This window comes from Vicia villosa, linkage group LG6, assembly GCF_029867415.1.
Source record: "Vicia villosa cultivar HV-30 ecotype Madison, WI linkage group LG6, Vvil1.0, whole genome shotgun sequence".
NCBI classification, from domain to species: domain Eukaryota; kingdom Viridiplantae; phylum Streptophyta; class Magnoliopsida; order Fabales; family Fabaceae; genus Vicia; species Vicia villosa.
In genome coordinates this window covers 153,279,535-153,305,850 of record NC_081185.1, presented here as the reverse complement: position 1 = coordinate 153,305,850, position 26,316 = coordinate 153,279,535, and the positions used below count along the sequence as shown (strand labels likewise).

Here is a 26,316-nt window from a genome sequence, read left to right as displayed (position 1 = left end):
TTGACTGTCCAAAATATAGACTGACAATATGGGACATGAAGACAGCTTCACTAGAAGACAAATACATGAGTACTTGATTTAATTAAAGATAATACAAATACATAACTAGTTGATTTAATAAAAGATAGTACAAATACGTGAAATAGTATTTGATTTAATAAAAGATAATACAAATACATAAGTAGTACAAATACAGATATAAATACATAAGTAGTACAAATACAACTACAAAAACATAAGTAGTACAAACATATGACATACAATTAATTGTTGGTGGAGGTTGCTCCACGATTAGGACAGGTATTTTTATTGTGCCCGACTTGACGACATATGCCACACTTTCTTACCATTTTCTCATGATCATCCATTTCGATTCTGATGCGTGTGCTGTTGGGTCGACCTCTTTTCTTCCGCTGCATGTTGTCATTACGCCAAACCATGTCCCCCTCATACGCAGGCCAATAATCCTCCTTTGCCATCACTTGAAATGCATTGTTGTACACTCCGAGCAAGGTCTCCGTCTTGTAAATGGGAGATAAAAGTGCTAAGGGATCTTGGTGCGCATACAAACATGTTGCTATTACATGAGAGCAAGGCATGCGAAAGGCTTGAAACTTTCCGCAGTCGCACCACCCTTCGTCTGTAAGAACCCTGTATTGTTGTCTCGGAAGGCCCTCGTTATGGTCAATTGTTTCTTTGACACTGAAGGTCCGGTTGAATTGGTCAAAAGATGTAACATTGTGGTTGTTTGCTTTGGCAAATTGTTCTTTCATGAATTTGACGCAGGTTTTGCTGGATACTTGTCCGGATTCTAAAACTGCACTCCACCGCTCACCTCTTCTTGCGAAAAGAGAAGCCATCCTATAGTAGGTTGCTTGCACCAAGGCAGTAATCGAAAGGTGTCTGATGCCCTTAAATACTCCGTTCATAGACTCCACAAGATTTGTAGTCATGTGCCCCAATCGCTGCCCGTTGTCATAGGATCTGGTTCATTTCTCTCTAGCTAGATTATCTATCCATCTGCCTGCATCTGGATTTGACAATACGATTTCATGTCGATAATATTGGAACGTCGGTTGAGTTAATGCATATCCAGCATTGACAAGAGTCTTTCGAAAAACCTTATCCCTTATCTCTCGCATGAAATTTTGTGTGATATGTCGAATATAGTAAACATGCGTTGAAGGTGGGTTTTGCCAACCGTTTGCTGGATTGTTGTACGCACTCTCTATGGAAGCATGCCTATCTGAAATCAAATAGGGCCCAGGTTGGGGGGCAACGTGTGTCCGAAGATTTATGAGAAAGAAACCCCAACCTCCAGCAGTTTCTCCTTCCACAAGAGCGAACGCAACAGGAAAAATTTTACTATTTCCGTCTTGTGCCACAGCCATCAACAAGGTCCCCTTTTATTTTTCGTACAACCAAGGGCCATTTGTGTTAACACATGTGTGATCTTGGGAAATAGATCCTATCACCCATGAATCACTTCTCTTCCTGTATAATGCAGCCAACCTGAATCCACAATCAGGGTTTCTACACTTAATTTTGTACCTCTCAACATTGGCACAATCAACTTTAAAATCAACATTGTTTGCCATATGAAATCTTTTTATGGCCATGATACATTCCTCCCTTGGACTAAATTTGTCTCCTTCTTTTAACTGTGCATTTGTTTGAGTGTATGGATCATAGAAAATATCAGACAATGATTCATCCCCATCCAATTTCAAGTTCCTCATGTGCGTTGGAGGCATATACACTTGATCTGGTGGCCCAACAACATCCTATTCGTCTTCATATTCCTCGTTGATCAAGTGATCAACTTCTATCTCCGGTGCTTCTTCTTCTTCATCTACGACGTCGACCTCTGCTTGCTCGTCGACTAGTGAATCAATGACTTTTGACTCCACCAATTGTGGGGGTTGAACTTCTAGTAGAGTAACATACATCTTTATGGACTCGTAACTAGAATACTCATGATTGGAAAACATATTCTGCAGGTCTTCATCATCTTTGACCTCAACTTGGATAAACTTGACCGGGTTGTTCCCACAAAGAAATCGATATTGGTAAAAAATTTGGAATACATCACCTAGTGCAAGCTTCGTTTCTAATCTCTTTTTGAAGTAACTTATATTTGCTTTTCTGTTTAAAGAAAACCGTGTAACCTCAGTGTTGATTAGAGCTGTCAAATAAGCCCAAATTTTGAAAGCCCCAATTTTTTAGCCCCACTAAAACCCTACTTTATTAAGCCCTTTGTTAATGAGAAATTTTTTAGGCCCCATAATTTTAGGCCCCTTAATTAATGTGATATTTTTGGGCCCTATTGAGGGGCCTTATTTTGTTTCAAAAATTTCATTTCTAATTCCAATATGGATTATTACTCTTGTAATTTGTAAAATAGTATTAACGGTAACAAGTCTATGTTTTACACACTAATCATTTATCTCCAAACAAAGTTTCTAAATCTATTAATCATTTGTAATTTGTAATATATATATATATGGTAAATTTTAGGTTGCATGTGAAAATATATGGTAATTAACAGAGACCAATTCTTGGATATAAAACTTAAGTTATTAATATCATACAATGTAATTAACAAATCAAGCAAAGATAACATTTGGATATATAAAATAAGAAACAAGGAATGTTTGAGTCAATTAATTTATGAATTTGTGAAGCTGAAAATTTAAAAAAAAAAATATCAACCTTTTGATAATTACGAGCAGCTGCTGCTATTACGTTTCCAAAAGCGAGATTGGTGAGAGTGGATTTTACAGCGTCTGGATTCTTCTTAGTCTACAAAAAAAATCAAAATCAAAATTATATTATAAATAATTAAGACGAAAAAATTAAAAAATAAATAAGTAAATTGTTCGCACCTTCGAGATCGGGATGAAGAAAGTGCAATTTTGTTAACGCAATTTTTTAATTTTTTTTTAAAAACTTTTTATTTAATTATAAATTTTAATATATTTATTTTGTTTAAAAGTTATTATTTTTTGAATTTCTTATTATTTTATTTTTTAAATTAAAATTTTAGTTTAATTTGATTTGGGGCCTAATGGCCCTCTTTTAAATTTTGGGGCCTTTTAAGTTTGGGCCCTATGTGTTTAAGGGCCTATTATTTTTGAATTTTTTTTAGGCCCCATTATTATGGGGCTAGGGCTCAAATTAATTGGCCCCATAAATTGACACCTCTAGTGTTGATAATGTATTACGGAGAGACCATTGTTGAGTGTGTAATGAGATGTGCAATTTTTCACATAAGTGGCTTCCTTTATGCATACGAACAATTGGTGAACCCTAAAAAAAATTATTTGTAATCTGTTTACTGTACACTCACATGCGGAAAAAGTTGATGAGATGCATGCTTGTATCGTCACAGACGTGTATAGTTGATTTGAGGTATGCATGACATTGTTGCACAGTCGACTTGACCAGACACAGCCATACTGAGTTGCGCATATTGTACACTAATTATTTTCGGTCATACTGAGTTACGTATTCAAACAACAAACCCTAGGAGAGAAAAAACAAAAAAAAATTATTTGTAATCTGCTTACTGTACACTCACATGCAGAAAAAGTTGATGAGATGCATGCTTGTATCGTCACAGACGTGTATAGTTGATTTGAGGTATACATGACATTGTTGCACATTCGACTTGACCAGACACAGCCATACTGAGTTGCGCATACTATACACTAATTATTTTCGGTCATACTGAGTTACGTATTCAAACAGCAAACTCTAGGAGAGAAAAACAAAAAAAAATATCTGCACCAAGCAGGCTCCACCTGGGGTGGCGCATTAGTGCAATTCTCTAACAGGAAGGCGCCACCTGGGGTGGCGCACTAGTCCATTTTTGCCCTAATTTATGCACTATGGCGCCACCTGGGGTGGCGTATATGTATTAATTGTGGTCCCCACGCGAAAATCCTAATTTGGCCTATTCTTATGCATGTGATATACATGTAACATGCAATCTATCATACATGCATGCGACCCTATACCTGCACCATGCAGACTATCCTGACACGCATGCATCCCTATTTTATAACTTTATGCATGCGCCTAGTCTATTTTGCAGACTACACTTAGCCCTGCACAAAACATTGTATGCATGCACGCCTAGTCTATTGCATGTGACCCCTATTTTATAATTTTATACTCTGAATGCATGTGAACCCTATTTTATATTACTTTAATATATGTATCACATGCATGCTTGCCACTTAGTTGTCATGCAATAGACATCAGCATTAACCATCCCCACTATAAATACTCTGATAGAAAACTCATTTTTCATCAACATTTCATCTATCATCTTCACAAACACTTATATTTTTCAATTTCACATCAAGTTTCAGAGTTCTTAAAAATGGCCCAACTTCTAACCTTGGGTGAAAAGCACAGAGGAACTAGGGCGAACTTGGAGAAATTTGTAAGTTCATACTTATTTTCTTCTAAACATCTATACTTATATGATCATGACATTAATCTATTTATACGTGCTTTTTAGGATGTCCAGTGATTACGTTGCCGTTCTCACACCTATGTTGAACCTGACGAGAGGATTGTTCCGTATCTACAAGCATGTGGCTTCGGACATGTCATCAAAATTGACAACAACACCATCGACCGAAAATTCATACTTGCGTTACAAGAGCGATGGAGGCGTGAAACCCACACGTTTCATCTTCCAACAGGTAAGTGTACAATAACTCTGGAGGATGTCTATATGTTGCTTGGTCAGCCCATTGATGGGAAGGCTGTTAATGGAAGTGTTCAACATGCAAATGAACTATGTGAGAAGGTGTTGGAAAAGGACCTGGTTGTGACAGTTCAAGGTTCAAGAGGCCAGGGTATCAGTCTAGCTTCCCTTAGAGATTATTATGACGAACATAAGTTGGACGACAACTCTACTGAGGAGCAAATTTTCCTTAAAACTAAGGTTTATATCATGTTAATGTTTGGTAACCTCTTATTTCCAGAGTCGACAGGTAACACTGTCAACTTTTTTTATTTAAGTTTATTTGATAGCATCGGCAAAATCAGAAAGTATAGTTGGGGGTCTGCCGTTTTGGCCATGTCATATCAATCTCTTTGTAAGAACGCATACGACGACACTTGCATATTATATGTATCGACAACTATTGGATCACCTCCGAGCTCAAGATGTATTACCACTAAACTTTTTTATGATGCGTATATATGTATTACAAACCATCTTCCAAATAATATATTATATTCTTTTTTCCTATGCAGTTTAATTGGAGACCGTACTTAGGGCTCGAACATGAGCCCAACGCCCGTGACCAAGAAGTTTGGACTGCGGTGACACCTATCATAAGGTTCAACATTATCGAGATGCAACATGCTGACTGTGTGAGACCCCAATTTGGCATGCATCAACCAACCCCGAATCCCCCCACTGATTTGGGTTGTTGGCATCTGAAAAGAGTGAATCACCAATGGGATCACCAAGATTATCGATTATTCGCACCTGGATTTTGTGAGATGTGGAAGCAGCGTCGCCGCCATCTGCTCCAATTCCCTGTTGCCCAACTCCCGATGTATCCAACTGAAGATTACGTGAATTGGTATAGATCAGTCACAACCCTTTAAATGTATGTGTCTAATCCTTACTACTTACACGACCCCCGCCAACAGCAATACAACCAACAACCACCCCAACAATGCCAACAGGATCAACAACGTCAACCAAGCCAACCAAGCCAACCAAGCCAACATAGCTTTCACCAAGCACAGTACCAACACCATCAGACCTCCGAACACCCTTACCGTGAAAAGCATCAAACGCCCTACCAAAATCAACCCAGCCAACAACAGTCCTGGGGCTTCACCCAACAGCACCACGACGCGGGCCCCTCCACTAGGCAACCCAACCAACATCACTCATGGGGCTTCACCCAACAGCACCACGATGTGGGCCCCTCCACTAGCCAACCCAACCCCGACATGGGCCCAAATGACGAATACGACCCAAACGAGTCAATGATCCCGCACTCGTCACTTTACCATAGCTCCCAACAATCACAACAACAACAATATGGCTACACCACACCCCGACAAACAATGCCTTTTTTCCAAGGCAACTCAAGCGCTGAGTTTTACCAGCCATACGAGGCGACCCCACCACCACGACAAATCTATGAGGGCATGGGGACCCGACTCTTTGATAGTAGGATTGAAGACTGCATGTCCAACGAGCGCATGGAGAGGCTAATCCGAGGCCCACCTACCCAAACACAACGAGAACATCCAAGGACTAGGGGGGTTGTCGACCACCTTCCCAACGGATCCGAACAACGCCTTCTTGCGGAACTGGCGGTCATAAGGGTCAAGATTAGAATAATTTTAATGTTTTTTAAAAATATATTCCCGTATTTTTCGTATTTGTAATGTTTTTCGCGTATTTTCCGTATTTGTAATGTTTTTCGCGTATTTTCCGTATTTGTAATGTTTTTCCCATATTTGTAATGTTTTTCCCGTATTTCTCGCATTTGTAATGTTTTTTTTCTTTCCGTATTTCCAGTTGTAATACATCGTCTTATATCATTAATATATATTTCCGCAATTCTAATTATTTATTTAGTAGGTTTTTTTTTTAAATATTAAAACAAAAAACAAAAAAAAAAATTGGACAACATTGACGCCACCTGAGGTGGCTTAAAGTTTCCCCATATACTAAGGCGCCACCCCAGGTGGCGCATATGAGCAAGCTTTTACACTATGGCGCCATGGGAGGTGGCTGCTATATGTAGGATACCTCCCAAACCTGGTTATCCAGGTAATTTTTTCCAAAATCTAATTTTTTGGATAATTTTTTTTTTAAAGTTGGTTATTTGATTTTTTTTCATAGAGTAAATATATTGTAAAATAGTTAAAATATCAATTTTGTACTTTTAAGTAGACAAAAACAAAACACTCGCACAATTTCTCGTCCCATTTATCCTCTCTATAATATCTCCTGCATTTTTTTTCAGTTACAGTATCGTGTGCGCAACTGCAACAACACTCCGGTGAAGTTCACCATGGCTACATGTTTCCGAGCACCAATATCCATGCCTACTTCCATGCCCGCTTCCCCATCTTACTCTCCTCCAACAAGATTGAAAACTCTTAGAACCCTTAATGCAATAGGAAAATCCAAAATCCCCATGCCCCCTTTCAACCCTAATGACCCCTTTCTCTCCAAACTCGCTTCCGTCGCCGCTTCTTCCCCTGAGACTCTCCTCAAACCTGCCTCCAATCCCGATAATCTTCCTTTATTGGACATTTTCGATTCCCCTCAACTCATGGCCACTCCCGCTGAAGTAAAATTTTCATCCATTTTGTGTTCATTCGATTAGATTCTATTTCATGTTAGAAATTGAAAATTAGAAATTATCGTATGCTTTGTGTTGTTGATATAGTTTATTGTTTCATGTTAGATATATTTAATAGAGTTTAATTTTGGAAGTAGTTACGATTGAAGTCAAATATTTTTAATGATGATGATTATAGATTGAGTAAACTCTGGTTAATTATCACATATTCTATGCATTGATTTCAATTATCCTTATCTTGTGTGGTTGAAATAGATTGAAAGTTATGCTTCATCCAACCATCAGCGCCGCCCCAGAAGGCCACCACCTGACCTGCCTTCATTGCTGCTCGATGGTCGGATTGTTTACATTGGCATGCCTGTAAGTGTTCATTTATGCATTTGGTTTATGTATTATCCCTCTTAGTGCTTTCAATTGATTAATACTATTTTTATAATTCAATTTGTACAAACTGTTATTGACTGTTTTTAGTTTCTACCTATCAGTTGGTGCCGGCTGTCACAGAGCTTGTCATTGCGGAGCTTATGTTCTTGCAGTGGATGGATCCTAAAGCACCGATATATGTTTACATAAACTCCAGCGGGACTACACGGGCAGATGGAGAAACGGTAATTGGCTAACAACTTGCTTTTTAAATTGAAATGTTTGATGTTCTGTCTGCACTTGGACACATGCTTTGTATGGTTCACTATCTCTGTAAGATAAGAATGTCTGCCTCCCTCCTTGTTTCTCACTTTCCTATCTCAATTATTTGTTGTTCTCGACTTCAGGTGGCAATGGAGACAGAAGGTTTTGCCATTTATGATGCATTGATGCAGATGAAAACCGTGGTTTGTTTCTTCCCATTGACAATTCCGCACTTCAAATGATTATTTACTTGTATTTCTTGTTGACGGTGATGATTGTACATGGCAGTCATACGATGAGACGATATTGTGGGTTGCTTTGGTTTATGGAAACTGTGAAACATAATGTAATTATGATGATTTGGACATCATCCCATTAACTATTGGGCTGTTGTACATATGATTCACGCTGCTGGTAGCATGGTGACTCAGTAACTTATGCTTAGAATAGTTGCATGCATTCTTTTTAGTTCCACAGTTAAATTTTAAGTAGCATACAACCTTGAATTTGTTTTTGACTTAATCTGAGTAATGTATTAATTAATTGATACTATTGGAAATTAGGTTAATTATTTGTCTGCTCAGAATCATGTGCAATTGTTCATATCCTTTTTTAAGCGATTTAGTATTCTCTTTGATTACATTTGAAAATATCCTGTCCCACGTATTTGGCTTTTGTGCCCTGAGCAGATACACACTGTGGCTATTGGTCTTGCTATTGGTCATGCATGTTTACTACTTTCAGCAGGGACTCCTGGCAAACGCTTTATGACACCCCATGCAAAAGGTACCGTTTGGACCCAATTGTGTCTATGTTTTTGCTTATAGTCCTTTGATTCTTCACAAATTTGATACTTTTCTACTGGTTACTGTTTCAGCCATGATTCAGCAGCCTCGTGTTCCACCAATTGGGTTGAGACCTGCATCTGATATTCTTATTCATGCAAAGGAGGTTAGTCAAACTTATTTTGCTACACTGCTTTTTATTAGGAATGATAAAGTTTGGTTGTGTTTTTGTTTTTTTTTTTTTCCTTCTCGTGTTGTCTGGCAATTGGTGTGTTCATATTATACTGCCATACTATTTTAATGTGACTAATTTTCTTATCAATAATAGTTTCTTATTGATACGTTGTTTATGTTAGATTTTTTTAGTCATTTCACTTAGTGACCAGAAGTTTCATATTTCATTTCAAATATACAATATCTAGATGTAATTCCTTACTATATCTGAAGCATATTTTCATTTTTTTTCTTCTTAATATCTAAACTCAATTTCCATAATCAGATGGTAAATGTGAATTGTAGCAGTAGCACCTTTCTTGTTCAGGACTTGCGATTTATATTCACTCAGATATTCCAGTCTTAGATATCCCCCATATATTTGGAATGGACCATTCTTTTTCACTTCCATGTGTAGTTTCTATTCTTTAGTTTGACTCCAAAATTGAACCTGAACATCTTTCTTTCAAAGATACATCCATCTCTTTAATCTTTCTTAAACCGGCACATCTATCTCTATTTCTTCACTCCTGATGTTCTTGTGTTTAAACCTAGATGTCCTACTATGTCTATGTATGAAATCTTTGCCTGTACTCCAAAATTTTCAGGTGATATGTAACAGGGACACTTTAGTTGAACTACTGGCCAAACATACGGGAAATGTGAGTATCATGCATTAAGTATTACATATCATATTTATTCAACACACATGAAGGAGGATCTAATATTTTATATTTTGCTTATTCTCTAAACTACTAGTCTGTGGAGAAAGTTGCTAAGGTAATGCAGAGATCATATTACATGGGCCCGTCATTGGCAAAGGAATTTGGGGTCATTGACAAAGTAAGTGTTTATTTACATTGGGTTAAGAGTCTGTTTGTTTCAATTTTTTTTTTGAAAAATATCACTTATTCTAAAAAATCTATTTTCAAAATTTGTAGGATAAATTACTTCACCTTAAATTTTAAAATCATGTTAAAAAAAGTAAAAATGAATAGGCTCTTAGTAGATTATCTTCTTCAGTCTATGTTCTCAAACATGTTTTGCTGACCAATGTTGGAACACACTGTTTCCAGATTCTTTGGCGTGGCCAGGAGAAGCTTATGAGTGTTCGAGAAGACCGGGAAAATGGTACTGCTTCTGGTGTTAAAGTTGAAAATAGATTTTAGTTCCTCTTTTGGATACATATCTTGCTCATGTAAGTCAGTTATCTTCCTCTCAATGTTACTGCAAATTCTGGAATGTATATTTATTGTCATATTCAACGAATGATGCTGTCTCTGTTTTGATAGATGGAGTCTAAAGGGGCTTGCTACATAATATTTTAATGGTTTCGATTATTGAATCTTTGTTTAAATTGTAGGTAAAGTGAAAAGTAGGGATATCGGGAGACATATTAGGGAACATTTGGTTCACAGAGGAACTACTTTGTTTAAAGTCAACTTCTCTGTTGAACTTTTTCAACTTTTTGTTAGTAACGGATGTCAAAGTAATCACAGAAAGTGACTTCAGTGATCGCAGAATATGTTCACAACAGAAACACAATTACACAGACTATAGATAGTGCAGAATGTTAGACCTCTCATTAGAGAATATTATGGGGCAGATAAGAACAGAACAGACTTTGGTCAGTTTTGTGGCAGTCATGGTTTTAGAGTCTGTCAGTTACTTTTTAATAAACAAATGTGCTGGTTATGTTGGCTATTAGGAAGCATGAATAGGAAGTGGACAGGTGATAGTATTAAATGGGTTATCTTTGAATTATTGAGTGGTTAGCGGGAGAGAGACCCAACTCTCGAACATTTGGGAAGGAGAGAGGCCAAGGTTCTCGAAACCTTGGAGAACAATTATCCTAGTGTTATCTATCATGTGTGATTTGGGTGTTATTCTCTGTACTGTAATTCTGTTGGTATCAATAAATATCAGAAATTGTTCCAATTCTATTTTATAAAGAACCAGTTTCTATCACAGAGCTCCCACATAAACTAAGGAAATAGATAGTATACTGTTAATAGACAATTTCTATAAAAAAATTTGACTCTTGGTCTCTCCCTTCCTAGAATTAGAGAACTTAATCTCTCCCTCCCATAACAACTCAATCATCCCATAAACATTTTCCCTTTTCTTTCTCTATTTATCCTAAAAAATAAAATAACTAACATAATAAATACCACCCTTCTGCTTTAAATAACTTGCCAAGTTTAAGATAATCCATTTTGGTTTATCTAATGAATGTAACCCATTTTGGCACATCTAGTGAATAGAATCATTGCAATGTGATGATGTGTATCTAGTCTCTATTATATCTTGGCATGTTCTTAGAACACCCTAGTTACAGCTTGGTATTCTTGTCCACTTGATAAACAGATTATAGCTTTTAATTTTCTCTGGCATGCTATTCTTTTCATAATTTGTTTTTTTTCTAAAGAATGTCAAGAGCATGGTGATCACGTTTTTTTGGTGTGGGTTCTGATATGAAGTTTTGTGTTGCTGTATTGTGCAGGTTAGAGATGTACCCGGACCCTAATGCCATGTGTAGGAGATTTCTGATTTTCTTATATTTTTTCAACATTTTCAAAACTATCCAGGGCTCCTAGGGATGTTACGCACCTGTTCACTGAAAAGTGAAAACTGTAGTTATCAAAAAAGCTCTATTCCACAGAAGGCATGACTGATCAAACAAGAAAACAATAGTGTGATCATTCATCTATGTGGTCATTATAGTGTATGGTTTGCTTATGATCATATTCGTCTTGTCTTTCACATTCTTTCATTTCAGACTTACTTTCTTTTTCATTCATAAGTTTTAAGATGTTCAACAATTCATTGAACCGCAAAGCTTTAACCATAACACATTAAGTGGTGGTTTATCCCAATCATTTAAATTGAGAAACCTTAGCTGAAAAACTAATCAACACCAACTTAGGATGGTTGGTTACAAATGTTGGAAACCCACCAAAACCTATGATAAATTTCTATCAATCTTGATGAACAAGATTGTTATCACCACACGATAACAATGAAAAGAAAAAAGAAATTTAAAGAAGAAAAGAGATTAGGAGAGTAACACTTTGTCCATAAACTGTAGAAAACTTTGTTATTCACTTGTATCTGCAAATTAAATACAATTTAATAGACTTGATTACTAAATAATGAGGGTTACTCCCTATTTATAGATTTGGATTAGTTTGCTTCCTAAGCCAAAATCCAAAACTATAAAAAGCTCAAAATACTTATTTTGGAACTAAATCAAATATAATCTATTTTAAATCTAAATTAAATCTATCTAAATTTAAAACAAATATGTGTGTAACAAATTGTTTTCACACTTCTAAACAAAATCAAATCTTTCGACACAGAGAATTATAATTTAACACACCACCTAATTCATTGTGTCTAAGCTATCTATGTTCATCATAGCTCTTAGTCTTCTGAACACTTTAACCAACACTTCCTTCGTCATGATATCTGCAATCTGATTCTCAATTCTGCAGTGTTTCAAGTTCATCTTCCCATCTGCTACCTGCTCTTGAAGATAATGGAACCTCATTTCGATGTGCTTGCTTCGACCATGCGCTATCGGGTTCTTCGCCAGGTTGATAGCTGACATGCTGTCGATCTTCATGGTAATTGCTCCATGATCTTTACCTGTTATCTCTTCGACCAAGTTCACCATCCATGTTGCTTGACATGCACAAAGAGAAGCAACTATGTACTCTGCTTCACATGATGATAATGCCACGACTGGTTCCTTTCTCAAACTTCAAGCAACCGGTGCACCACCTAGCATAAACACTTAACCTGCCGTGAATTTTCGATCCTCAACATCACTACACCAAATCAAATCAGTGTACCCAACTAACTTGCATTCTTTTCCTTTATCAGCTGCATGAAATAAAATGCCATAGTTGAGCGTTCCTTTTAGATACTTCAGTATCCTCTTCGCCGCTGCTAGGTGTGATACCTTTGGTTTTTACATGAATATACTTACCATACCTACACTGTATGCTAAGTTAGGCTTTGTGTGACAAAGGTATCTTAGTGACCCAATAAGTCTTCTATATTGGGTTGGGTCGACATCATCTTCATCTGGGTTCTTCGACAGTTGCAGTTTTGTTTCAGCAGGTGTCGAAGTCGAATTGCAGTCTTCCATCTCAAATCTCTTGAGAATTTCACTCACATATCTTCTTTGATGCATCATCAAGCCTATACTACTCTTGTAGAATTCGATACCAAGGAAATATGAAATGTTGTCCAGATCTGACATTTCGAATTCCTTGCTGAGATCACCTTTGAAGTTTTCGATCTCTTACTTGCAGCTACCTGTTATCAATAAATGATCGACATAGAGGCATAATATAAGCAATTCACTATTGTTTCTTCTTACATATACTCCATGCTCAGTTGTGCACTTCACAAATTCCTTCTCCCTTAGGAAACCGTCGATTTTCTTATTCCAAGCTCTTGGAGCTTGTTTCAATCCATACATAGCTTTATATAGTCTGTACACCTTTCTCTCTTCGCCTTGTTTCACAAACCCAACTGGTTGTGCAACATAGACTTCTTCGTCTAATGGGTCCATTTAGAAATGCAGACTTCACGTCCATCTGACATACGTGCCAACTGTTTATTTCTACTAGACCAACAACCAACTTGATTGTTTCGATCCTGGCTACATGTGCAAATACTTCATCAAAGTCAATTCCTTCTTTTTGAAGAAATCCTTTCGCCACAAGCCTTGCCTTGTGTCGAGTCACTTCTCCTTTGAGATTACACTTCACCTTGTATACCCACTTCACATCAATTGCCATCTTGCCTTGAGGCAATTCGACAAGTGGCCAAGTATTGTTGTCTTCGATGGACTTCACTTCATCATTCATAGCTTTCACCCACTTTGAATCCTTCAATGCCTCAGTTGCATTAACGGGTTCGACATATGCGTAGAAGGCGTAATGTACCAACTCACCTTCATCATTGACTACATCATCTGATGTATCACACATTCTTGCAACCTTGCAGGCATGTGTCTAGTTCTCTGAGGTCAGCTTGTATTTGGTTGATCTTTAACCTCCTCTTGTCGAACTTCTCTTTCGACTTGAGTTTCTGGTTCTTCGAGTAAGATTCCCACTGAACCTTTCTTGACATTTTTCAGTCTAATCCCATTATTTAAGTTCATTTATGATCACGCCTTTGCTGATCACAACTTTCTTATTCATTGGGTCAAACAACTTGTAACCTCCAGTCGAATGATATCCTATTAGGATCATCTGAATCGACTTGTCATCAAGTTTTCTTTTCAACTGATCTGGCACATGTCTATGTGCTATAGATCACAATACCTTCAGATGACTCAAGCTAGGCTTTACAGCAGACCAACATTCTTTTGGAGTAATTCCTTCTAACTTCTTCGTCGCACATCTGTTCAGAATATATGTTGTGGTCGACACTGCTTCACCCTAAAATCTTTACGTAAATGCTTTCTGTTCAACATACTTCTCACCATATTCATGATGGTTCGATTCTTCTTTTCTGCGATTCCATTCTGTTGTGGAGTGTAGGGTGACACCACCTCATGCACAATCTATTCTTTCTCACATAATATGTCGAAGTCTTTCGACACATATTCTCCACCACCATCACTTCTCAGAACCTTGAGCTTTGTCCCACTTTGTCTTTTGACCATCGATTTGAACTTGACAAATACCTCGATCATTTCACTTTTCTTCTTAATCATGTAAGTCCACAATTTTCAACTAAAATCGTATATGAATGTAACAAAGTATTTGTTACCTCCATTCGAATCCCCCTGGATAGGACCACATACATCAGAGTATATGATTTCGAGAATATCCTTCGACTTATTTCATGCATCCTTGATAAAGTTATTATTGTGCTGCTTCGCCTGCACACATTCCTCACATACCTCATTTGGAATGTCGATTTCTGGCAGTCCTGAAACCATATTCTTTCTTTTCAAGTCTTTGATGTCTTTGAAGTTGAGATGACCTAGTCGATAGTGCCACATCCATTCATCTTTGCTAGCTGCAGCCGAAAGGCACTTGTGCTCCATCACATCGAGTTAGATCTTGAAGGTTCTATTTTGAGATATAGGGGCATTCAAGATTAACTTTCCACCTGCGTCGATGACTCTCATCATCTTGTATTAGATGGATACTTTGTAGTTCTTTTCGACCAACTGTCCAATGCTTAGCAAGTTGCTTTTCATGCCTGGTATGTACAACATATTGGAAATTACTGACCTTTTTCCATCTTTTCTCATAATTAGTACGTCTCCAATACCTTCAGCTGCTAAAGTATTGTTATTTGCGAATTTCACCATGTTCTTCATTGAGGGCTTTATGTTGACAAACCAATCTTTCCTTCTAGACATGTGTGATGAGCATCCCGAATCCAAGTACCATTGGTCCTTGAATTTATCTTCATCTTTTGTTGTGACTGTCAACATCATCTCTTCTTCTTCTTATTATTTTGCAAACTTTGCATCACTTTCTTGGTCCTTATTCTTTTCTAGACACTTTGTAGAATAGTGACCATACTTCTGACAATTGAAATACTGAATGTGACTCTTGTCAGGCTTTCGACCACCACCTCTTTGGTTGCTTTGGTATGAGGATTTTTTTATTAGACCAGTTTCTTTCTTGCTGACTTCGACCTGTCGAATTGTTGTAGCCACCTCTACCTTTATTTTCATTCCAACTTCCTTTGCCTTTGTTTGTCGATTGAACATGCAAAGCCACATCACTATTCGACATGCTTGTTACTCTTCCAGCCATTCGTTGTTCATGAGATTCAAGCGTCCCTTGAAGCTATTCCTTTGTCAATTTCGACAAATCCTTTGACTCTTCTATGGCTACCACCACGTGGTCGAACTTAGGGGCCAAAGACCTTAAGATCTTTGAAACAACTACTCTTGTTGTTAACGTTTCTCCACATATCTTGATTTGATTCACTAGTTTCGCAACCCTAGTGAATAAGTTAGTTATGCTTTCATTATCTTCCATCTGAAGCAGTTCATACGTTCTTTTGTGAGTTTGTAACCTCACCTCTTTCACCTTATCAGCGTCTCCAAAATATTTTTCAAGAATCTCCCAAGCTTCTTTTGCAGATTCATAGTCACTAACCTTTTCGAAGTTGTCTGGACTTAGACATTGATGAATTATAAAGAGTGCTTTATAACTCTTCTTCTCTAATTCTTCGTGTTCTTCTATTACTTCTGCTGAAGCGTCTTCTTCAAGTTCTTCTACTCCATCCTTTACAAGATCCCAAAGACCTTGACACATGAATAGAACCAATTCTCATAGTTATCTAATTGGTAGACTTGCTGGATAATTTCCATTCTTATAATTCACCACCATCGTAATTTTCTTCTTCTTCCCTTGATTGATAAACCGGAGCCCTTGATACCAGATGTTGGAAACCCACCAAAACCCTGTGATGAATTTCTATCAATCTTGATGAACAAGATTGTTATCACCACACGATAATAATTAAAAGAGAACAGAAATTTAAAGAAGAAAATAGATTAATGTTACTGCAGAGTAACTCTCTGCCCACAAACTGTGGAAAACTTGTTATTCACTAGCAACTGCAAATTCTGTAAATACAACCTTTTGACTTGATTACTAGATATTAAGGGTTACTCCCTATTTATAAATTTATGTTAGCTTGCTTCCTGAGTTAAAGCCCAAAACTATAAAAGTCAAAAATACCTAATTTGGAACTAAATCAAATCTAGTCTATTTTAAATCTAAATTAAATCTATCTAGATCTAAAACAAATCTGTGTGTAACAAACTGTTTTCACACTTCTAAATAAAATCAAATCTTTCGACACAAGGTATTATAATTTAACAACAAAGAGCAACATATTTATCAAAATTGTTAGTATGGGAGGAAGTGACCATTAGACATAACGATTTTACCTTCATGCCGATTTAATCTGAAGGGATTAATGACCATTAGACGAATTGGTTTTATCTTCACACCGATTTAATTAGAAGTGATTAAATATAACAATAGATCGCTCCATCTGTTATAGAGAAATCAAAATTTCAACATATATGAGGTTTTTTAATTTTAAGGGTTAAATATACAAAAAATAAAAAGTGTATTATAGGCGAAATTCGTTTTTCCCTGTATTTTTTTTCAAACACCCCGTAAAATATGAAAATACTATATCTTTTGCCCCATAGGTGTAAAGTTTATTTCCTGTAACATTTTTTTGTTTGATTTCCCTCAGATTTGGTGTTAAATTTATACGCTTATGAAGGTAATTCAAATACATTTTTTTAACAGGGATAACTAAAAAATATATATTACTAAGAGGTAAAGCGAATTTCACCCTAATTTTAAATATAAGATTTTAAAATTGTTTTTTATAAATAATTTATATAAGGACTAGAACTTTTTAAATAAAAATATAAATGATAAAATAATGTAGAATCTTAGTTTTGTTTTTTACTTTTACCCAAATTAACTATTTATAAATTTCAATATTATTTTATATAACCTAAATCTCTTTAGTTTTTATGTTTCAAATATTCAAACAATAAAATCTCATATCATTTCTTTCCACTATATATTCCGACACATTTCATCAATTCAATAACTCAAAAAAATTATAAAGTTACAATCCAATCAATTTTAGAGATAGAATTTACTAATTCTAACTTCAAATAAAATAATTCTAATTCTACTTTTTATCACCCAAATACCTTAAAATCATTTCTTAAAATCATTCTTCAAAATGACTCTGAATTAATTTTATATCTCTAAAATGGATCCAAAAAAAGTGCAACCATTTGGAGGGGGAGAAATGTAATATATCTTCTCTAATTTTAATTTATTTGAAAAACGGCAATAAAATACATGGCCTAAAACAGTGTGAGTGAGGTGGTGCTCTGCTCTTTTACCGGGTGAATCCCAATGAGACATTCCTCAGTTTTTGGATTCGCGCTTTTCCTCTCATTTTCCGTTACATCATCTTCATCTTTCTCTTCAAATCCTAACCCTCTTCCTCTTCCATCTTCCTCCATCTCAATCCCAAAAGCCACTCCCTCCGACTTACTATCCCTTCTCGGCCCCAAACCTCTCTCCAAACCCGTCAATCCCGTCATAGCACGCAAACTCAACTCATGCCTCAAATTTCTCGTCCCGTTTTCTCCAACCGTTACCGATTCTCCTCGTCATCGGAAATTGTTCCGGACCGAACTCGTCGTACCAAATCGGAGACACGAGAATGATATGATTTGGTGGCCGCCAGAATCCGTTTTGGAACTTGCTCGTCTCGCAGTTGATTCCAGTGGTGATCCTGCCGCCATTCATCGCCTTCTTGACCCAACCGTCATCCCAGTTAGTTACAAACCTAATAGCTATTTACAATTATACTTACGCTATTTGTTATGATAGATTAAATCACTATTCTAGTTCTGTAAATTGTAATTGAATTGAACTGTCCTCAAATCTTCGAAATGGCAAGTAGAGTAAAATGATCTCTGACCGTTAGAGGTAGAGGAATACCTAGAAAGACTATAAAAGAAATTATTAAGAAAGGTCTCTAGATTAACGATTTGAATAGAAACATGATTCTGAATAGAACATTATGGCGGAGACTTAATTGTTGTGGTTGTTGTACAACTAATTTGTTATTTTGTAAATTTGAGGAACTAAATTGCTGGATACTTACGAATTGCAGGTACCTAGTATTGAGGGATCAAGCAAAAACCGATGCCAGCTCACCAGAACTCCATATGGAAGACGCTTTATTTCTGAGGTTTGTTCTCAATTCTCAAAAATAGTTTCGATGGGTGAAGGAGAGGGTGCTGATAGTGATGCTGCATTTGTCTTTATATGATTGCAGGAACTGAACATGTATATGCAGTTTTTGTTTGACCTCATTGTTGATCGGGGTCCTTCTGTTGGGTTTGATGTTGCCTTGAGCAGATTTGATCTATTCCATGGTCATCTCTTTCTAACCAGAGATTCTGGAAGACTTGGTATCTTGTATGTTGATAAGTATTAGTTAGTGATGCAGATACTTTTCTCTGATGATTATATATAGCTCACTTTGTTGAAATGTTTATCTTAGTTGAGTTAAGAATGCAATTTATTTATATTTGGCAGATTCCATGCAAGGGAATTCCCGGCATATAATAAACAAGTGTTTCCGTACAACATGGGCTATTGTCAGATAGGTACATTTGCTATCACCACATTTTCAGATGTTATCTTATGCTTAGTTCAATTTTCTTTCATCTCTGATAAGCTTAAAAAATGTAGGTACTAGTAGGTCCTGCTTTGGAAATTCTGTTGTGTTATGTTCTCTGGATCTTTTTAGATTGCTTTGTAATTTTTGGAGGCACCTGGTGTGGGAAATGGAAAGTCAACACGGCTTTAGTAAGTTTATGCAAGAGAAAGGTGAAATTAGATGAGATATAATGAGAATAATTTAAGAAAGAGTCACGATGTCTTTCCCACCTTAAAGTAAGAGGATTTAGGCCTCACTAGTGTGTTAGGACTAGTTGGGGAGTGATGGAGGTCTTGTATTTTATAACTAGAACTAGAAAGAGGAGTGAATTCCTCGATTTCAAATACAACTCATAAATCTTTGAGGATCAGCAATTTCGCTGCCAAAAGGATCCAATTTTTTTTTCAAAATGAATAGCATCACGCCCTATCACCCCTTCCTATTATTTATGTACATCATAATCTACTTCTAACTACGTCAGTCATAACTAATCCTAGCCAATATCATAAGCATGCAAGAACCGGAAAGCTCTGCCTTCTAAGCTAGTTGTCATATAGTCTACCTCTAACTACATAAGTCATAAATAATCTTGATCAAGATCATCAACATCCTAGAATTAGGGAAACCCTCACTGAATAGCTGTCAAGGAGGAAGATTCACGTCACTGAAATAATCTACAGATCATCTCATACTATTCAATGTTGGACTTCAATACCTCAGAGTATCCATGTCCCTATCACAAAATCTGTGACCTAAGGCCCCGATTCTCTTAAAAATACTACCTTTGTTACCTCTGACTATCTCTGTTACAACTAATCCTAACTAACCAGCAAAGTCTATATCCCTCAACTAACATATCCATCAAAGAGAGAGGACAGAACTTTTTCTTGCCAATGTTAAGAGGTTCTTGCAAATGCTATAAACGTAAATTTATTGTTGTATTTTCTTTAAATTCTCAACTTTTTAAAGTTGTGATAGATCTTTCCAATTCTTCCAGGTTCCAATGTGACATATGATGATTCAATGAACTTGCGAAATATTCTCTGGCTGGCTCCTTTGCCTGACCGTTCGTCTAAATCTTGGGTGGCACCAGGTACCCTCCGTAAAGTTATCATAACTGCATTAAGTTTGTTTGCTTTTCATAAGTTTTGTGCATTGACATACTCTTAAGTTTTGTGTTAAATTTTATGATCAGTAATTGAATCAACCTATCCATCACGCAAAGAGTCATTAACATGTGCAAAGATTTTTATTATTGTTGTGATTTGTGTCCTTTTGAAAATTTATATTGATACCTTAGAGATATGAGCCTCAAGTATGGAGGTAAGCAATGTTATCTGGTGCTGATTTTTCCTATTTTTCAGTTTTGGATTAGGTGTTGTAGTACTTTTTAAAGAAATAAATAAAACTGGGGAAGAGATAAATTACTAGTTAAAAGGACATTAATGACCATTTTACAACTGTCTCCGAGAGGATTTGAACTCTATCCCCCGAGGTTACAAAATCATACTCTTACCACTAAACTCCTCTTGTTAAATTCATTGAGTAACTGGCTTATATGGAGCCTAAAATTTCAATCTTCTGTGTAAAAGAGGAATCTGATTCTTTGCAGTGTTATATTCCCTTATTGCATCATCTTTAATATACTGTTGTGGTAATTGTGGTTACTTGCAAAGTGTCCTCTTAACTTAAATCTAACCACATTGCACAAACTAGTTTTATGACCCCTTAGTCTTGCAGTTGCATGGATAATTGACCAAGCTATGATGATTAATGCCATCACGGTAGAGAAGAACATTCATGTTGGAGAAATCATTGAAGAGAATATGCAGTTCATTCTCGAATTCATTGCCTCGCATCTCTCTGACTCCCCAGACTTATAGCACTTTTCTCCCTTTTTTTCCTTTCTTTTTGCCCCTTTGATTTTTGGTAGGCTTGTATTAAACTATTAATTAAGCTTTGCTACGGGGATTCTTCTCATGATGCTCGAGCACTTCCTCCTTAACCACCTATGACATTACATCTGTCAACTGCCTTTTCTAGTTCAAATGCCCCATTTGGTTTTTAGATTAGCATCTTTTGACTTTTGCTACCAACCCTTCTCTGAGATCCGTGAGCTAACTGTTGGGGTTGTGTTAAACTTGACCCAAATTCCAAGAGGAATGATGAGTTCTGTTCAGTGCCTAATAGCATCAAGGAGCTTCTAGTAGACTATAGGAAGTTGGTTAAAGAGACTAATCTAGTCTCACCAAAAAGGGAATGTGACTATCAGACCATGCAATAGTCTTGAAAGAGGGAGCTTATGTTCTCAAAATTCAACCTTATAGGTATCCTTATTGTCACAAGTCACAAGGCAGAAATTGAAGTATGTGCATAATATGTTAGCCATGGGAGATGATAAGACCAAGTCTAGCCCTTATTCCAGCACACTTATTCTCGTAAAAAAAGAAAGATGGGAAATTGAGTCTGTTTGTGAACTATCAAGCCCTCAGAATCTGATAGTTTAAGAATTGTTCAATGAATTAGGTGGAGCAGTTGTTTTTTAAGCTGGATTTGAAGTTTGGCTACCATCCAATCTGTCTGGGGAAGAAGTCTTTCACAAGAGACCTTTCCACATTACGGTAATTAAAAATACAGATGCTGAGAATTGTGCAAGGGAACATGAATATGTGGAGGGTGGGGAGAGCTGAAGGGGGTGTCTTTTACCTTAGGAAATCTAGGGTATGGCTATTGCTATTGGACAGACAGATCTCTTCTCTGACACAATTTCCCCCTGCAAATACAGCTCGTAATCAAACTCCGTTGTCCGGCTTCCTAATCCCATCTCAGCTTCAGTTCCTGTCAGTATGCTTCCTCTAAGATAGGATATCATTACCTGACTCCAATTGAGCCATCTTAATCCCAAGAGAATAACGCAAAAGGACTCAAGGACTTGGTCTAAAGTCTAAACTACAAATGTGCAATTAAGTGCTGTCTTAGAGCCTTGATGCCATCTTGAATCTTGATAGTTGTCCTTATTTAATGTATAGTTTGCTAGCTAGTTGGTGATATTCTTTGAACTTCACAAATGGATTCTCCTAACCTTGTTTATTTGTACAATTATACAGATTTGAACAGTATAACACAAACAATCACTTTTTTTAAATCCTTTTTTCTTCTTGTTTTGTGTCCTTCACACATCACGTGAATATGTAAATGTATATTTCTATGTAACATGGAAGATTAACTTCTGTAGTACAGTATCCATAATAATTCCATGTTGACATGATTATCGGTTATTCATATCATGTTATTTGCCGTGCCACAGATGACTGTATATAGGTCATTGATATGTTGCTTATATTTAGTATAAATTCTAATTTAAAATTAAAAATGCCAAACTATGTAAAAATTGCAAGGACTGTGTTTAACTGCTCTCAACTTTTGATGCTTGGATAATTAATCTATAGCTTCAAAAATTAATTTCTCGTAGGGGTTCTGGTAGTGCTGGATGCTAGGCCTAATGGAATCATATACAGAGATCTAATACCAGACTATGTAAAAGTTGCAAGAACTATATATGAAGGTTTGATCTTGTTTTCCAGTGACTGAAACCTATGGTTTAAAGCTTCAAATATTTTGTTTCCAAAAGGATGACTTCATTGCTTGTGTCATCGATACTTCCTTTCTTGTAGATGATTTTGGAGAGGTTGCTGTTGATGTTAACATCTTGAATGTGGGTTCTAAGAGTCAAAATTATCAAATATTCATATGCTGATGCTATGCTCAACACCGTCGTTACCAGCTTATACATATGAAGATTCGCAAAAGGTTACACAGATGATGGAAAGCTAGATCACGGTGCAGATTGATTAGGGGATTCACACAGATGATGGAAAGCTAGATCGCAGTACAGATTGATTAGGGGATTTCCTCGGATTTGAGAGGTCAAATTGATGGATGTGTTCAATTATTTGATAGATATCTAAATCTACATTAGTAATCATACTGTAAAACTACTATTTTAGATATCTATGATATTATTCAATCCACCTTCGAAAAAATCATCCTCCATATGATTTACATACTCGTCAATTCCATCTTCAACACTCTCATAGTCTCGAAGTCTTCAAAGCATCAATTTTCTTATATTTAACTATTGTATGTATCACACTTTAAAAATGTATAATTCAATTACTAACAAGGAAGTTAGATCTTCTTCTTCAATTTGTTCTCTCCAACTATTTTCTTCACATTTTTCTCTTTATCTCATTTTAATATTTTTTCCCTTCATTTTATCAATATTTTTTTAATATCACTAATTCTATTATACTTATTTTTAGTGAAGGAGAGAAAAGGAGGGAAGGAGAGGATCTATAGTCTACTAATAACTAAATAACAAAGAAAACCCCCAAGGGTTGGCCTAGTGGTGGAGGCTTGGGTCTTGAGAGTGTGCTCCTCTCAAGGTCCATGGGCCCCCGCTAGTGGACGGTGGGATTGGTCCATCTTGAATTAGTCAGTCGCAAGGCCGGATACCAAGATTTCCAAAAAAAACTAAATAACAAAGAATTTAGTTTTTATATAAAATCAATAAAATATGCAATATTTAATTGTCAATTTAATATTTTTCACTTTTTTTGAAAATAGGTATTTATTTGTAAAAATAAAATCAATTAAATTACCAAAACACTATTACCAACTTAGTCCCAATATAAAGAACTATCTAATGAGTGCTATATCCTACTATCACAAGGCTACACTTTTTTTTTATTTTTAAGAAACATGCTTGTTATTTCAAATAAACATCATCTAATTGATCCCTCGAGGCTGGTCAGGAGAGATCACAAAACATAATGAATTTGATATTTGTCGAATTTTTGGGAGAGATGAATGATTGTTGGTGGTCCAAAATTTTACCTGCATCATCTTTTTAATTCAATAACACTCTTAGCAGTTGATTTGTTGTCGTACACGGGTCAAAAACGAATAATTAAAAATTTGTAGTTAGGGAAGCGACACTCGAGTTGTATCGCAAGGACTCTTGATTATTGTAACCAACAATTGAAACAATTAGGGGGGGGGGGGGGGGTGTTTGATTGTTATCTAAAACAGAATTTCAAATGATTAACATAATTTTATGAACTAGTCAATCTACTGATTCAGTTTTTGACTTATCATGGATTCTACCTTACCAATTTCATAAGCGACTTCGTACTCTATTCAATCCCAATATCGATTAACAAGCGCAATGGATATAAAATTGATTGACATTTTTATTTTCCGAAAAAAGCAAACAAATTAAAACAACCAGGAACTGAGAAAACACAATTTTAACATATGCAATTTAACGATAAAGCTACGTCAAAAGCGATTATAGTTAGGGATGTAATCATACCAATTAAATCAAAACTATTCCAGGAAATAACAAATGAAGCAATTGAATTTCAAAGAACAAAATTGAAAGAGAAACAAAATTGAATTGACAAAAGTAAAAACCTCAAAATCTGATGGAAACACGATTAAGCAAATTAACTGTAAGAATTAGTTCTTCATGAATGGTCTAGCACAAAGAAAAATTACGTAAGTAGGAGAGAGTGAGCAGTACCGCGACTGACTTAGCTTAAAGGAGACAAGGAATTCAGGTTCTAATCCTAACCGGTCGGAAAACATAAAAACCAGTCCAAAACTAGTTATTTTCTAAAGACTGAAACTAATACGATTTATTCGAGTCTTTTGCACTCCGAATAAGCTTTTGGCTTCAACATAAAGCTTGTATCTCTTTCTATTAGCTTTCTAACTCATATCAAAACGCGCAAAACGACATCTCGTAGCTCCAGTTATGGTATGAACAATAAAAGATAGTAGTATCAATTAACTATTTTTGCTGAAAATAAAGTACGAAAATCAAATAAAGTCGGAAATAAAATTAAATATCAAAACAAGCTAAGTAAAAATAATAAAAAACTATAGAAATGCCTAATTACAATAGTAGAAGAATGTGCATCAAGATGCACTGATCAGCAGCCGTAACGGTCTCATCCATAATATCATAACTGATGCGCATGTCTTTATATCTTCCTTCATCGTTATGGATGGGTGTTTATCATGGCATCCAACTTGTCCAACCTGAGTACTTGAACCTTCCTGGTGTTAGGTTTATCCAGCCCAACCCGACATCTCCGGATCTTTAAGAGAAAAAGTTTGTGGCACACGAAACCTATATGGATGTAATGTTTAAACACCTGCAAGCCCGACTTGAAGACATAAAAATTGCATAAACCCCCAAGCACGAAGCTTGTAAGGTTGAAGTGTTTGGAATAATCCTGACCTTTATCTGAATTCGATGAGGAAAGACTTTAATCTACAGAGTATATCCCGTCTTCCTCTTATGGTCATATTAACAGGCAATACCCAAAATGAGTTGCAACTCCATCAACCATATGGATTAGAGTGAGTGTTTCATTTTCGTTCTTTAGTTGATGGTTTCAAGAAGCATATAACCAGTAATCCATCAACCATATGGATTAGAGTGAGTGTTTCATTTTCGTTCTTTAGTTGATGGTTTCAAGAAGCCAGTAATCTTCACATGTTGTATACATTTGTCGTTTAACATCCTTATGATGCATTTTTGTGATATGTTTAACATCAGATGACTACAAGATTATAATTAATCCTCCCATTCGTTTGTGTCGAAAATATGAGGTAACATTACGACCCACGCTAAACCATTTACACACAACAAGCTACAACATCTAACCCCTAATAAAATTACCAAATCACTTCACACAGTACCTTACCTAACAAATTTACTAATACATAAACACACAAACCCTCAACCAATACATGCCCCTCACCCAACCCCAAAACCAAGAGCATATCCATACCACTAACAACAACACAATTACTATCAAAACACCCAACAAACATAAGCCGCCAGCATATTCTCCTACCATAGCCGAAACACCCAAATAACATATGACACCAACATTTTCTACCATAGCCAAAACACCCTAACATCACAATACCAACACATCCAACAAACATATGGCTACCAAACACCATTACAACCATTTCTCCTTTCCTCAACG

General features: G+C 36.2%; 2 protein-coding genes across 6 annotated transcripts; both read left to right on the top strand.

The window, feature by feature from the left end:
• The first annotated feature begins 6,971 nt into the window (after window positions 1-6,971).
• On the top strand, window positions 6,972-11,756 carry LOC131610584 (ATP-dependent Clp protease proteolytic subunit-related protein 3, chloroplastic). The gene is made up of 10 exons (XM_058882563.1): window positions 6,972-7,346; window positions 7,614-7,718; window positions 7,844-7,966; window positions 8,129-8,188; window positions 8,675-8,771; window positions 8,863-8,936; window positions 9,592-9,645; window positions 9,743-9,826; window positions 10,060-10,181; window positions 11,487-11,756. The coding sequence occupies exons 1-9, from the start codon at window positions 7,065-7,067 to the stop codon at window positions 10,150-10,152; spliced, it is 972 nt and encodes a 323-aa protein (XP_058738546.1). The 5' UTR covers window positions 6,972-7,064; the 3' UTR covers window positions 10,153-10,181; window positions 11,487-11,756.
• A 6,087-nt stretch (window positions 11,757-17,843) lies between these two features.
• LOC131610583 (uncharacterized) lies at window positions 17,844-23,323 on the top strand. Of its 5 annotated transcripts, XM_058882559.1 has the most exons (8): window positions 17,846-18,354; window positions 18,698-18,775; window positions 18,863-19,005; window positions 19,126-19,196; window positions 19,282-19,398; window positions 20,247-20,342; window positions 22,722-22,814; window positions 22,924-23,323. In XM_058882559.1, the coding sequence occupies exons 1-8, from the start codon at window positions 17,929-17,931 to the stop codon at window positions 23,004-23,006; spliced, it is 1,107 nt and encodes a 368-aa protein (XP_058738542.1). In that variant the 5' UTR covers window positions 17,846-17,928; the 3' UTR covers window positions 23,007-23,323. The 5 variants fall into 5 exon arrangements, 4 of the variants coding, with proteins under 4 accessions (XP_058738544.1, XP_058738542.1, XP_058738545.1 ...); XM_058882561.1 differs by lacking the exon at window positions 22,924-23,323 and having other exon boundaries at window positions 17,844-18,354; window positions 22,699-22,814; XR_009286534.1 differs by lacking the exon at window positions 22,924-23,323 and having other exon boundaries at window positions 19,361-19,398.
• Window positions 23,324-26,316: the final 2,993 nt, after the last annotated feature.

What these genes read in the sequence shown, in the direction of transcription:
- LOC131610584 (XM_058882563.1), top strand. Translation starts at nt 7,065, where the DNA reads ATGGCTACATGTTTCCGAGCACCAATATCCATGCCTACTTCCATGCCC. An exon ending in TCATGGCCACTCCCGCTGAA is followed by an intron (nt 7,347 to 7,613) that starts GTAAAATTTTCA and finishes TGGTTGAAATAG; the next exon opens with ATTGAAAGTTATGCTTCATC. An exon ending in TGATGCAGATGAAAACCGTG is followed by an intron (nt 8,189 to 8,674) that starts GTTTGTTTCTTC and finishes TGCCCTGAGCAG; the next exon opens with ATACACACTGTGGCTATTGG.
- LOC131610583 (XM_058882559.1), top strand. Translation starts at nt 17,929, where the DNA reads ATGAGACATTCCTCAGTTTTTGGATTCGCGCTTTTCCTCTCATTTTCC. An exon ending in GAAGACGCTTTATTTCTGAG is followed by an intron (nt 18,776 to 18,862) that starts GTTTGTTCTCAA and finishes ATATGATTGCAG; the next exon opens with GAACTGAACATGTATATGCA. An exon ending in CATGGGCTATTGTCAGATAG is followed by an intron (nt 19,197 to 19,281) that starts GTACATTTGCTA and finishes TAAAAAATGTAG; the next exon opens with GTACTAGTAGGTCCTGCTTT.